The sequence below is a fragment of the Hemitrygon akajei genome, unplaced genomic scaffold (assembly GCF_048418815.1).
Source record: "Hemitrygon akajei unplaced genomic scaffold, sHemAka1.3 Scf000107, whole genome shotgun sequence".
Classification (NCBI taxonomy): domain Eukaryota; kingdom Metazoa; phylum Chordata; class Chondrichthyes; order Myliobatiformes; family Dasyatidae; genus Hemitrygon; species Hemitrygon akajei.
In genome coordinates this window covers 295727-311005 of record NW_027331993.1, presented here as the reverse complement: position 1 = coordinate 311005, position 15279 = coordinate 295727, and the positions used below count along the sequence as shown (strand labels likewise).

The 15279-nt window shown below is 50.8% G+C and overlaps 1 protein-coding gene across 2 annotated transcripts in view; it reads left to right on the top strand.

The window, feature by feature from the left end:
• The window catches only part of usp5 (ubiquitin specific peptidase 5 (isopeptidase T)), a 36491-nt gene extending 35291 nt beyond the window's left edge, over nucleotides 1–1200 (top strand). For both annotated transcript variants that reach the window (XM_073037878.1, XM_073037877.1), the window contains exons 18-19: nucleotides 357–441; nucleotides 963–1200. In XM_073037878.1, the coding sequence (XP_072893979.1) occupies nucleotides 357–441; nucleotides 963–1056 (179 nt within the window). In that variant the 3' untranslated portion in view covers nucleotides 1057–1200. The remainder of the gene's footprint in view (nucleotides 1–356; nucleotides 442–962) is intronic.
• Nucleotides 1201–15279: the final 14079 nt, after the last annotated feature.

Sequence of the window (15279 nt, the reverse complement as noted above, 5' to 3'; positions counted from 1 at the left end):
AGACATCCTGACGACATGGCCAGCCCATCTGGCTTGGGCTTTCTGTAGGAGGGTGTAGTCACTGTGGGTGCTAGCCCGCTCCAGGACCTCCGTGTCTGGGACTTTGTCCTGCCATCGTACGTGGAGAAGTCTGCGGAGGCAGCTCAAGTGGAAGAGGTTGAGCTGTTTAGCGTGTCTGCTGTAGACAGTCCAGGTCTCGCTGGCATAGAGGAGGGTGGTGAGAACCACTGCTCGGTAGACCTTCAGCTTCGCGTGCGCGCGCACACACGCACACGCACTCACGCACACACACCCCCCTCCCCCGTGCCTGCGTGTCTGCGGACCGTGACCGTGCCGATGTTTGCTTTCTTTCGCAGAGTACCAGCTCTTCGCCTTCATTAGCCACATGGGCACTTCAACAATGTGCGGCCATTACGTCTGTCACATCAAGAAGGAAGGGAGGTGAGTCCGGGCTCCTGTCCCCACACCGGTCCTCCGGTCCTTGACCTTCTCGCCAGCTCTCTTTCTCTCCCCTCTGTCCGTCTCTCACTAGTCCCCCCCGTATCCTTTTTGCCTCTCTCGCTTCATCTCAACCCTCCCTCTCTGCCCATCAACTTCCATTCCCCTTCACGCTGCTCCCTCTTTACCCTCCTCATCTCCCTCTCTGCCCATGACTTTGCTTCTTCTTTACCGTCTTCTCCCTTTCTCTCCATCTCACTGCTCCCTCTTTACCTTCTCTCTCTCCCCAGCTTGCTCCGCCATTCAATAAGATCATGGTTGATCTGGCCATGGACTCATCTCCAACTTTCTGCCTTTTTCCCGTCACCCTTAATTCCCCTACCATGCAAAAATCTATCCAACTTTGTCTTAAGTATGTTCATTGATGGAGACCACACCTTTTTCCATCTCTCCCTCTCCCCTGGTGACTTGGCTCCATCTTTGCCCACTCTCCCTCACTCCTGTGCTCTCTTTCTGCCCCGCAGGTGGGTGATCTACAATGACCAGAAAGTCTGTGCCTCAGAGAAGCCTCCCCGAGATCTGGGCTACATCTATTTCTACCAAAGATGTACCAGCTGAGGACCTGCCAGCCGCCTATTTATTGTACAGACCGAGCCGAGTGACTGGCACTGCCAGGCACGTGGGACTTGTGTTGGGGGCTTCAGGGAGAGGGGAGGGGAGGAGTGTGCACCGTTCAGCATTGGAAATAAATTGATGAATCAGGGTCTGTCTCGGTACGGTGCGGTCGTTCTGGGTGTCCGGAATAAATGGCGGCGGCGAGTTAGACCACGCCACAGGGGCAGTTGGAAGTGGTGGTCCCTGGACAGAGTTAACAGTGATCTTAGCGGAAGTGGATCGGAGCTACTGACCCCACCTTGGAGTTTACACCAGTGATCTTGGCCCCACGGTGGAGGTGGATCGGGTTTAATGATCCCAGGGCAGAGTTAATGTTGGTCTGGTCCCCATGGCGGAGCTGTTTTGAACTGCGGGTCCCAGGTGGAGTTTACCCTGGACATGGCCCCACTGCGGAGGTGGATTGGGACAAATGGTCCCAAGGCAGAGTTAACATTGTCCTGGTCCCCACAGCAGAGCTGGATCAAAACTACTGGCCCCATGGTGGAGATTTCACTGGGTGTGTCTCCACTGCGCAGGTGGGTTGGTACAATTGGTTGGGGAGCAGGGTGGGGAGGTAGATCCCACTGGTCCGCAGGGGAAGTGGAGTTAGACCAGACCCTTCCCCACTGTGGAGGTGAGCAGGCCTACTGATCCCAGGGTGACCGCCAGACCAGACCGGTCCCCTCTGTGGGTGGATTGAGACTGCTGGTCCCAGGTTGGAGTCTACACCAGACTGATCAGGGACTACAGAGTGGATGGGTCACTGGTGGAGTCCACACTGGGCACGTCCCCATCACAGAGATGGATCTGCACTTCTGGTCCCACGGCGGAGGTGATTGGGACTACTGATCCCTGAGCAGTGTTAAAGGTGTTCCAGCCCACATTACAGAGGTGGTTCAGACCTACTGGATCCAGGGTGAAATTGGCAAAAGGCATGTCCCCACTAGAGAGGTGGGTAGAAATTATTGGCACCCTGGTGGAGATTAGAATAGACTGTTGCTCCACGGTGGAGGAGGATGGAGATTAGACGCAGTTGCCCCAAAGTTGAGGTGGATGGGGATTACTGGTCCCAAGGTGGAGATCAGACGCAGTTGCCCCACGGTGGAGGTGGATAACGATTACTGGTACTAAGGTGTTTAGACCAGACAGTTGCCCCATGGTGTAGTGGATGGGGATTACTGATGCCCAAGTAGAGATTAGACTAGGCAGTTGCCCCACATTGGAGGTGAATGGGGATTACTGATCCCAAAGTGGAGATTAGACCGCACAGTTGCCCCACAGTGGAGTTGGATGAGCATTACTGGTCCCAAGGTGGAGATTAGTTGCAGTTGCTCCACGGTGGAGGTGGATGGGGACTACTGGTTCCAAGGTGATTAGATGCAGTTGCCCCACAGTGGAGTGGATGTGGATTACTGATCCCCAGGTGGAGATTAGACCAGACAGTTGCCCACCGCGGAGATAGATCGGGACTACTGGTCCCAGGGTGGAATTACACCACACCGATCGCCGCTGCATAGATAGATTGGGACTACTGGTCCCAGGGTGGAATTACACCACACCAGTCCCCACCGCGGAGATAGATCGGGACTACTGGTCCCAGGGTGGAATTACACCACGCCGGTCCCCACCGCAGAGATAGATCGGGACTACTGGTCCCAGGGTGGAATTACACCGCACCAGTCCCCACCGCAGAGATAGATCGGGACTACTGGTCCCAGGGTGGAATTACACCACACCAGTCCCCACAGCGGAGATAGATCGGGACTACTGGTCCCAGGGTGGAATTACACCACACCAGTCCCCACCGCGGAGATAGATCGGGGCTACTGGTCCCAGGGTGGAATTACACCACACCAGTCCCCACCGCAGAGATAGATCGGGGCTACTGGTCCCAGGGTGGAATTACACCATACCAGTCCCCACCGCGGAGATAGATCGGGACTACTGGTCCCAGGGTGGAATTACACCGCACCAGTCCCCACCGCGGAGATAGATCGGGACTACTGGTCCCAGGGTGGAATTACACCACACCAGTCCCCACCGCGGAGATAGATCGGGACTACTGGTCCCAGGGTGGAATTACACCGCACCAGTCCCCACCGCAGAGATAGATCGGGACTACTGGTCCCAGGGTGGAATTACACCGCACCAGTCCCCACCGCAGAGATAGATCGGGACTACTGGTCCCAGGGTGGAATTACACCACACCAGTCCCCACAGCGGAGATAGATCGGGACTACTGGTCCCAGGGTGGAATTACACCATACCAGTCCCCACCGCGGAGATAGATCGGGGCTACTGGTCCCAGGGTGGAATTACACCACACCAGTCCCCACCGCGGAGATAGATCGGGACTACTGGTCCCAGGGTGGAATTACACCACACTGTTCCCCACAGCGGAGATAGTTCGGGACTACTGGTCCCAGGGTGGAATTACACCACACCAGTCCCCACCGCGGAGATAGATCGGGACTACTGGTCCCAGGGTGGAATTACACCACACCAGTCCCCACCGCGGAGATAGATCAGGGCTACTGGTCCCAGGGTGGAATTACACCGCACCAGTCCCCACCGCAGAGATAGATCGGGACTACTGGTCCCAGGGTGGAATTACACCATACCAGTCCCCACCGCAGAGATAGATCGGGGCTACTGGTCCCAGGGTGGAATTACACCATACCAGTCCCCACCGCGGAGATAGATCGGGGCTACTGGTCCCAGGGTGGAATTACACCACACCAGTCCCCACCGCGGAGATAGATCGGGGCTACTGGTCCCAGGGTGGAATTACACCACGCCTGTCCCCACCGCGGAGATAGATCGGGGCTACTGGTCCCAGGGTGGAATTACACCACACCAGTCCCCACCGCGGAGATAGATCGGGGCTACTGGTCCCAGGGTGGAATTACACCATACCAGTCCCCACCGCGGAGATAGATCGGGGCTACTGGTCCCAGAGTGGAATTACACCACGCCTGTCCCCACCGCGGAGATGGATCGGGGCTACTGGTCCCAGGGTGGAATTACACCATACCAGTCCCCACCGCGGAGATAGATCGGGGCTACTGGTCCCAGGGTGGAATTACACCACACTGATCGCCACCGCTTAGATAGATCGGGACTACTGGTCCCAGAGTGGAGATTACACCACACTGTTCCCCACAGCGGAGATAGTTCAGGATTACTGGTCCCAGGGTGGAATTACACCACACCAGTCCCCACCGCGGAGATAGATCGGGGCTACTGGTCCCAGGGTGGAATTACACCACACCAGTCCCCACCGCGGAGATAGATTGGGACTACTGGTCCCAGAGTGGAGATTACACCACACTGTTCCCCACAGCGGAGATAGTTCGGGATTACTGGTCCCAGGGTGGAATTACACCACACCAGTCCCCACCGCGGAGATAGATCGGGGCTACTGGTCCCAGGGTGGAATTACACCATACCAGTCCCCACCGCGGAGATAGATCGGGGCTACTGGTCCCAGAGTGGAATTACACCACACTGTTCCCCACAGCGGAGATAGTTCGGGATTACTGGTCCCAGGGTGGAATTACACCACACCAGTCCCCACAGCGGAGATAGATTGGGACTACTGGTCCCAGGGTGGAATTACACCACACCAGTCCCCACAGCGGAGATAGATTGGGACTACTGGTACCAGGGTGGAATTACACCACACCAGTCCCCACCGCGGAGATAGATCGGGACTACTGGTCCCAGGGTGGAGATCAGGGCTGCAGGCTCCAGGGTGGAGATTACCCCACTGCAGAGATAGATTGGGGCTACTGATGTCAGGGTGGAGACGACACCTCACTGGTCCCCACCGCAGAGATAGATTTGGACTAGAGGCTCCAGGGTGGAGATTACGCTACACCTCTCCTCACTGCAGTGATAGATCGGGACTACTGGTCCCAGGGTGGAGATTACATTTTAGGCTCACCTGTGCCATGAATCCATGACACTCGTGTAACAGTGGGTGTGATCCGCTCATTTTCCAGCTGCTTACCGTGTGCACTTAGGAAACTGAGCTCCATAGTAGACTGGACTGCCTCAGCAAGGACCTGGACCCATTGTAATTTGCCTATCGCCACAATAGGCCAACAGCAGGTGCAATCTCAATGGCTCTTCACATGACTTTAGACTACCTAGACAACACAAACACCTATGTTCATTGACTATGCGCAGCATTTAATAAAATCATTTCCACCGTCCTGACTGAGAAGTTGCAGAACCTGGGCCTCTGTACCTCCCTCTGCAATTGGATCCTCGACTTCCTAACTGGAAGACCACAGTCTGTGCAGATTGGTGATAACATATCCTCCTCGCTGACAATCCACACTGGTGCACCTCAGGGGTGTGTGCTTAGCCCACTGCTCAACTCACTCTATACTCATGGCTGTGTGGCGAGGCATAGCTCAAACACCACCTATAAATTTGCTGATGATTGTTGGTAGAATCACAGATGGTGATGAGAGGGCGTACAGGAGTGAGATGTGCCAACTAGTGGAATGGTGTCGCAGCAACAACCGTGCACTCAACGTCAGTCAGGCGAAAGAGCTGATTGTGGACTTCAGGAAGGGTAAGACGATTGAACACATTCGAATCACAGAGGCAAGACAGCGGCTATACTTCATTAGGACAGAAAAATACAACTGCAGATGCTGTGGATCAAAGAATACGTGCACAATGTTGTGTCCAGCGTTGTGTACGTATATTTCATTAGGAGCTTGAAGAGATATGGCATGTCAACAAGTACACCCAGAAACTTCTATAGATGTACCACGGAGAGCATTCTGACAGGCTGGTATGGAGGGGCTACTGCACAGGACCGAAAGAAGCTGCAGAAGGTTGTAAATCTAGTCGGCTCCTACAAAGTACCCAGGACGTCTTCAGGGAGCGGTGTCTCAGAAAGGCAGCGTCCATTATTAAGGATCTCCAGCACCCAGGACATGCCCTTTTCTCACTGTTACCATCAGTAGGAGGTACAGAAGCCTGAAGACACACACTCAGCGATTCAGGAACAACTTCATCCCCTCTGCCATCCGATTCCTAAATGGACATTGAACCCATGAACACAACCTCACTTTTTTAAACAAAGTATTTCTGTTTTTGCATGTTTTTAAAAAATCTATTCAATATACGTACGTAATCTATCTATCTATTTATTTATTATGTTGTTATCTTATTATTTTTGTCCCTGCTAGACATAAGTATTGCATTGAACTGCTGCTGCTAAGTTAACAAATTTCACGTCACATGCCGGTGATAATAAACCTGGTTCTGATTCTGAAATACAAAACTGAAACATCCATTCTGGCGACCCAGCCTAGAGCAAATCCGACCTCCTGACGGGGTGACGAGTCATTTAAGGCACGAGTACAGTCATCAAGAAATAACCACTGTGACCTTTACTGTTCACTCTTCATATAGTTCATTACTGAAGGAGCTAATCAATAGAAATGATTAGCATCGGGAGAAAAAAGGCTACGAAAACTGTGAACTACGAGCTCGTGAGATCAGATGGGTATTGATATAAAATGACTCTCGCTCCTCAGGGCTCCAGTTCCGTGTAATTTTTACCGGCGGACACAATGAGCTCCCATTTCAACACCCTCCCATTGGTCTTCCCCATCAACTGCACATTGAACCAGGTAATATGGTCCGGTGCCAAGCACAAAACACAGGACAATACCGTAACGTTTGGCTCCGGGCCTCTACTCACGGAATTCAGGCTGACGTCGATTGGTGAAAGGCCTTGATAGAGTGGAGGTGGAGAGGATGTTTCCTTTGGTGGGGGAGTCTAAGACCAGAGGCCACAGCCTCGGAATAGAGGGGCGTCCTTTCAGAATGGAGACGAGGAGGAATTTCTTCAGCCGGACAGTGGTGAATCGGTGGAATTCATTTCCACGGGCAGCTGTGGAGACCAAGTCTTTATGCCAAAGCGTATTGGTCCCGATGTCTCCCCGTGTAACGTGGAAGTAGGCTCACGGGTTTGGTGAGCGCGATTGAAAAGACTGACTGGGAGTAAGCGTAACAATTATTTATTTACAAACAGTAAAAGATTCGACGGAACACTCAAGTTGCACAAAGCGCAAAACGGAGTGACAGCGGCGGTCGGGTGCGGATGCCCCTCTCTCTCTCTGAATGAAATTTAAACCCCCAAGCAGAATCGCACACGGTAGAGGGAGGCACTCAAACCCTTCGCCATCGGCAGGATTATTCAGCGGCGGTGAAAGCCCGCCAGGGGACGTTGAAATACCCTCTGCATGTGGTCACGCCAGCGTCCTCCCATTTAAAAAGGAACAGTGCTGTCTTCAGCAGGACAAGCAGTGGGTCGCCCCGTGAGGCACAGCGACTCATTTGTCGTAGGGTTTGGAGTAGGTACGAATGTTAGATTAGCAGACGGGGAGTCGGGGATACCGCGTGGCCCGGAAGGAAGTCCAGGTGGCGTTGGTCAGAACTGTGGTCACGAAGGAGCAGGTAAAGGGGGTTCCCGCCTCCACCTTTTATGCAATGCGGAGGGAGTACTGCCTAAGACAGCGGGAAAAGGAGGCCATCAACATGGAACTTTCTCCAGATAAGGGCCTCTTCTGTCCTCCGCTGAATTCCACGTATCCAATACAGTATTCCTTATGTTCCCGCTCTGGAGGCGATAAAAGGACCATGGCTGGCCACCGGCAGCTGCAGGCATCGGGGTGTGGTTAGCGCCTTCGCGCCTCATTCCTGTAGGGGCGCGCTCGTTCGCCCTGCATCCGTCTTCCCTGTAAGTACAGTGTGAATGGCTGGAGAGCGGGGGAAACGTTGCCTGTGTGCGTGTCTGCCTTTAACAGAACGTGTGAATGAATCGGGCCGCCGCCTGTTGTTTTTTTTTTCCATTCCTTTTATTCTAGTGTGTAGAAGAATACGGCCCACAATGCTGTTCTAAATCAGCTAAGAGTTAACAAATCAACAGCGCCCGAGGACTGATCTCCTGAGATGTTCCCACAATGAAGGATCTCACTTTAAGGATCCTATCTTGCTCTTTCATGTCGTCATTATTTATTGCTGTTTATTTATGATTGTTTGTCATCCTCCGGTTGATCTTTCATTGCCGGGAATGCCCACGGAACAATGAATCTCCAATGAACCTCCGGGTTGTATGTGGTGAAATACATGCAACCTCATACTGACAATTACTTTGACTTTACTGTACACTTCTCCCTCCTACCTACTCGATGTCCCATCCCTCCATCTCCCTCACACCCACGCGTTTGCTTCTGCCACCATACCGGACAGAGCGTCCCAGGCACCCACCTCTCTGCATTACAGGTGTTTGCTGCATTGAGGGAGATTAGGGTGGGTACATTCCCAAACCCTGACATTTTGATCTCTCTGACCTTGAGGAGGCCAGTGCAGAAACTGCAGGGACCCAAGCAGGGTGAGGTGCAGAAAATTGGACGATATGGAACAGCCCTGTCAGTCAAGGTAGTGAAGATGGGCTTCGGCCACACCCCGAGCCCGCACTGGGGCAGAGCGGAGAAGCTGAACCACCGTACCCGACGTTGCACGGCGTGACTCTGAGGTGTAATGACGGCACTGATCTGCAGTGACACCACAGGGAGACATAGAGGGGCCTAGGTGGTGGTGGTGGTCGAGGGTTGGGGGTGGGGAGGTGATATGAGGCGGACGGAACATGTTGCAAGGAGCATCAGTCAGACGGAGTGAGGAACTGCGTGCGCTGGCAGAGCGATTGGGGATGAGTCGGACGACGCAATAGTGCAGAAGGCGCCTGCAATGCATGGAGGTCAAACGGGGCGGGCCTGGAGATTCAGCTAATTCAGCAGCTCCGCTTGGCAATGAAAGCGACAAGGGATTTCACCGCCTCCCTCAGCTGCTGCCGGAACTTGGTCTGGGTCACGGCGTAAAGAGCCGTGTTGCTGCCGCAGCTGAGAAGCTGGAGCATGGTGCCCAGCTCCCGCAGGGAATCAGGCGAGGTGATCACCAGCAGGATCCAGGTGGAGTACACCGTGAACGGCGCCCACAGCAGGACGGAATTCCCCGAGATGACGAGCAGTGAAACCAGGGATTTCCTGCGGCTCTCCATCTCTCCGGGTCGTTGGCACTCTGCCCCTTGACCGAAGACCGCAGCCTCCTGCGCCCTCTGCTGGTGAGTGGGACGTGACTGACTGTCAACGCGTTCGTCAGGAGAACCAGCAGAAATGGCGTGTTGCAGGGGTCAGTAGGAAATGAAGAAAGTCGATCGGTCTCGAGGCAGACGACGGTGTAACATAGACAGACATAATGCAGGGAGGGGAATGGGGCAATTATCCAGGTATAGGTCCCTGTGAGCCGAAATAACCAGTAAATATCCTTTAAACAGCTGATCACAGTCACTGTCACCAAAACCACGGCCGCGGTTTTCCCGGTGCAATATTTTGTTTTCAGCATCGGACAGCAAATGGCCACAAAGCGGTCAAAGGAGAAAGTGACGGTGAACCAGACCGAGCAGTCGGTGGCGGCGTGGACATCGCACGGTGACCAGGCGAAAACCTCGACCACGTGATCGGAATCTTGTTCAGTACAAGGTCCAGGCAGAGCACCAGAAGATCCGCCGCTGCCATGGCAACCAGGTAGCGAGTGACACCGGTGGAGAGCCCGCACTTGCCCCGGGACAGGATCAATATCGTCAGCATGTTCACTGTGAGGAGCGGAAATAAACGGGCTTAACGCACCGGGAAGCGTTCGTTCAAATGGAATAATGCAGTTGACTCCTCCCCCATCCCCCCCCCCCCCCCAATGTGTGACTGTGAGGAAATATTTTTGTGTAAGGAGTAATATATTCTTTGTGGCTGTCAATAAAAATAATCAAACCAAAGGTTCAAATTAAGGCAAAGCCCATGGAACCTCTGGAATGCGCCCCTGCCAAGAAAAATCAGATGAAAATTTAAGAAAGAAGAAAAAAGAATATTTCTCTCATGATTGTGCTACCTGGAGGCGTTGAGGGAATGGAAATTTAATGATGAATTAAACACCTGCGTAGTAGAAACTCTGTGGCCCTCCAGTCATGCCTGTGCATATGACCGTGTATAGATCCAGAGAGAGAGAGAGAAAGTGGAGAGAGGAAGAGGGAGTGACTGTGTGTGTGTGTGTGTGTGTGAGAGAGAGAGAGAGGGGGGGGGGAGAGAGGCAGACACAGAGAGAGACAGGGTGAGAGAGGGAGAGAGATAGAGAGAGAGAGTGAGATCTAGAGAGAGAGAGAGAGAGAGAGAGAGAGCGAGGTGTAGAGTCGGGACATGGGGAACGACAGAGATATCTGAATCCATGTGAATTACAAGTCGTACTTTACCCGCCATCCACGGAAGGACATTGAAGAGAAGCGAGCGAACACGCTGTCATCGTTCTCTCCGGTCTGACTAATTTCTGAATCACTTGTCGCCCCCTGGGTCAGGTATCTGACTATACAATCAGAACCTGGGACACTGCGTCTGGAGAATTACCAGAGGCGGCAGGAACATCAAAGTTTGGAAAGTGGATTAATAGCTACAGATAGCTTTTGTGAACTGTTACTTGGGCGAAGAGGCTATAGCGTTTGTTCTAAGACAAATGTTTATATTTGAATGAAAGAAGCACAGCGAGCCGGTGCATAATTAAGCTCTGTGGAGTCTCGTAGCCCCTCTTCAGTGCGGAGCAAATACTCCCCCCCCCCCCCCCCCCGATTAAAACTGGCGAGCTCTTTGGAAGGATGCTTATTAATAGTAGGGGAGATGTCTCTGGTGACACTGACAGTCTCTACGGGAATAATCTCAATTACGCCCCGCGAAATGACTGGTGCCTTTAACCCTTCACTTGCGCAGTAACCCATCAAGACGTGCCGGGATAAATCCTGCTGCTGCTTAATATCCTGGAAACGTTGTTTAAAGTCCTAACCTCAAAATGTTTTGGAAAGTGATTTGGAAGGTTTGGCTAAATTCAATGCCACGTCATAAATAAATTCGCGCATGGCGATTCTTTCCCATTGAGCTCAATATGGAAAGATGTCAGTTTGTCACATTTGATTTCTCCCTGAAAAGTGTGAGGTGGTTCAATTTGGTAGGTCATATATGGCAGAATATAGCATTAATGGTAAGACTCTTGGTAGCGTGGAGAATCAGAGGGATCTTGGGGTCCGCGTCCATAGGACACTCAAAGCTGAGTAGATCGACTGTGATTAAGAAGCCGTATGGTACATTGACCATCATCAATCGTGGAATTGAATTTAGGAGCCGAGAGGTAATGTTGCAGCTATATAGGACCCTGGTCAGACCCCACTTGGAGTACTGTGCTCAGTTCTGGTCGTCTCACTACAGGAAGGATGTGGAAACCATAGAGAGGGTGCAGTGGAGATTTACAAGGATGTTGCCTGGATTGGGGAGCATGCCTTATGAGAATAGGTTGAGTGAACTTGGCCTTTTCTCCTTGGAGCGACGGAGGATGAGAGGTGACCTGAGAGAGGTGTACAAGATGATGAGAGGCATTGATCATGTGGATAGTCAGAGGCTTTTCCCAGGGCTGAAATGGCTAGCATTAGATGGCATAGTTTTAAGGTCCTGGGGAGCAGGTACAGAGGAGATGTCAGGGGTAAGTTTTTTTACTCAGAGAGTGGTGAATGTGTGGAATGGGCTGCCGGCGACGGTGGTGGGGCGGATACGATAGGGTCTATTAAGAGACCCCTGGATAGGTACATGGAGCTTAGAAAAATAGAGGGCTATGGATAAAACGTAGGTAGTTATAAGTGGGAAAATGTTCGGCACAGCTTTGTGGGCCGAAGTGTCTGTATTGTGCTGTAGGTATTTCTATGTTTCTATCCGGGGAATAGATGGGTCAGAGGCGAAGCAACAGAGGAAAGAGAATGTCCTGGGCCGCTGACACTACTAATAGTCGGATTCACCGTTCAAAGGCATTGGTGTTCACCGGGCCCCGATGCAGCCAGTCAATATACTCTCCACCACACATCAGTAGTCGTCAAAGTATCGGATGTAATTCCGAAATGTCGTAAAGATCCCGAGGAATCCCGTGGAGCTGCCGTGCTTTCTTCGCAATTGCGCTTGCGTGTTGAGTTCAGGTCAGGTCATCTGAAATGATAACCGGAATCTGAAGCTGCCACCTCTAACCGTCCGATGCGGACTCCCTCATGGACCCACTGTTTCGTCCTCCTGAAGTCGATAATTCTCTTGCTGAACATTGACTGAAAGGGCGTTGCTGTGGCATCCCTCAGCCAGGTTTTCAATGTCCGACCCAGATCAGAATCAGAATCAGGTTTGTTGTCACCGGCGTGTGACGTGAAATTTGTTAACTTAGCAGTTCAATGCAGTACATAGCAGAGAGAAAAAAAAATGATAATAATAAATAAAATAAAATAATACTGTATATTCAAAAAAGTGAGGCAGCGTCCGTGGGATCAATGTCCATTTAGGAATCAGACAGCAGAGGGGAAGAAGCTCTTGCTGAATCGCTGAGTGTGTGCCTTCAGGCTTCTGTACCTCCTGCATGGTGGTTACAGTGAGAAAAGGGCATGCCCTGGGTGCTGGGTGTCTTTAATAATGGACGCTGCCTTTCTGAGACACCGCTCCCTGAAGATGACATGAGTACTCTGTAGGCCAGTACCCAAGATGGAGCCGACTAGATTTATAACCTTCTGCAGCTTCTTTTGGTCCTGTGCCGTAGCACCTCCACTCCACCCCTCCACCCCCCGCATATCAGACAGTGATGCAGCCTGTTAGTTTCCACTTTTGATTCGGCCGACGACAGTGATGTCACCAGCAAGCCGAAATTGGATATTGGCTTTGTGCTTACCCACATAGTCGTAAAGTGAGTAGAGCGGGGTGGCAGGGGCAAAGCCCTGAAACTTGTTATTTGGTTTTCATGGGATGATGCTATGGAATGCCATGCTGCGGTCGATACGGAGCATCCGGTTTTATACATCACTGCTGCTCAGATATTCCGGGGTTAAGTGAAGAGCCATTGAATTGGCATCTGCTTGGGGCCTGTTGTGCTGGTAGGCAAATCGGAGCGGTAACAAGTCGCTTCTCAGCCAGGAGCTGATGTGTTTAATGATACGGATTTGCAGATTCATTGCAAAATCAGATAACCTCAGTTAAAATCAATACTCTTCCTTCAATTGTAACCAATGGGATACAACTCTGGCTGTCACGTGTTTGCACTGTTAAAATGCAGAGAACTTTTCAGCAACCTCGCACAAATACCGGTTAATTGATTTGCTACTAACGATGGCACAGCGAAGTCCAGTCCCGACCAAGGATCTCGACCTGGCACATTGACTGTTCATTTCTCTGTATAGATGATGCCTGAAGTGCAGAGGTCGTCCAGCACTTCGATTGCGTCACAGCGATTGCGTACTGGAATCTGGTGTGTACTGGTGAATCCACAAAATTATCCCGTTTTTAACTGGAATCTAATGTGTACTGATGTATTCCGAGCAATATCCCGTTTTGTACGGGAATCTGGTGTTACTGGTTTATTCCAAACATTATCTTTTTTTTTCCTTCTGGAATCTGGTGAGTGCCGGGGTATTCCGAACATTATCCTGTTGTGGTGTGGTATATTCACAACATTATCCTGTTGTGGTGTGGTATATTCACAACATTATCCTGTTGTGGTGTGGTATATTCACAACATTATCCTGTTGTGGTGTGGTATATTCACAACATTATCCTGTTGTGGTGTGGTATATTCCGAACATTATCCTGTTGTGGTGTGGTATATTCACAACATTATCCTGTTGTGGTGTGGTATATTCACAACATTATCCTGTTGGTGTACTGGAATCCGGTGTGTATTTTCGTATTCCAAGCATGATCCCGTTTTATACAGGAATCTGATGTGTACTGGTCTATATCCAACATGATCCCGTTTTATACAGGAATCTGGTGTGTACTGGTCTATATCCAACATGATCCCGTTTTATACAGGAATCTGGAGTGTACTGGTCTATATCCAACATGATCCCGTTTTATACAGGAATCTGGTGTGTACTGGTCTATATCCAACATGATCCCGTTTTGTACAGGAATCTGGTGTGTATTGGTGTATTCCCAACATTATCCTATTTTGTTCTGGAATCTGGTGTAGTCTGCTGTATTTCCATCATTATCCCGTTGTGTACTGAAATCTGGTGTGTACGGCTGTATTCCCAAGATTACCCTGTTGTTTACTGGATGCTGGTGTGTATTAGTTTATTCCCAACATTATCCAGTTTTGTACTGGAATCTAGTGTGTACTAGCATGTTCCAAACATTATCACACTTTCCACTGGTGTATTCCCAACATTATCCCGTATTGTACTGGAAACTGGTGTGTACTGGTGTATTCCCAAAGTTATCCCGTTTTGTTGTGGAATCCGAAGTGTACTGGTGTATTCCCGGCACTATCCAGCTTTGTACTGGAATCTGGCGTGTGCTGGTGTATCCTCAATAATATCGTGCTTTGTACTGGAACGCGATGTGTACTGCTGTATTCCCAACATTATCCAGTTTTGTACTTGAATCTGGTTTGTTTTGGTGTATTCCCAACAATATCCCGTTTTGTACTGGAATCTAATGTGTACTTGTGTATTCCCAACATTATTCCTTCGTGTTCTGGTTTATTTCCAACATTATCCCATTTTGTACTAGAATCTGGTCTGCACTGGTGTATTCCTCATATTATCCCGTTTGTACTGTAATCCAGTGTGTTCTGGTGGAATACCAACATTATCCCGTTTTATACTAGAATCCGGTGTGTACAGGTGTATTCCCAACATTATCCAGATTTGTTCTGGAATCTGCTTTGTTCTTTTGCATTCCCTAGATTGCCCTACTTTGTACTGGAAATTGGTGCGTACGGGTCTATTCCCAATATTATCAAGTTTGGTACTGGAACCTGTTGCGTACAGGTGTATTCCCAACATTATCTCGATTTGTACAGGGATCTAGTGTGTACCGGAGTATTCCCAACATTATCCCGTTTTGTACTGGAATCCGGTGTGTACTGGTCTTTTCCCAACATTGTTCCGCTTTGTACCGGAATCTGTTGTGTACTGGTATATTCCCAACATTATCCCGTTTTGTACATTCCCAACATTATCTGTCATGGTCCCGTCAGTGAAGTCCGCATTCTGGTTCATGGTCCGGTCCATCATTCCTTATTCCAGGTTTCCCAGTTTCC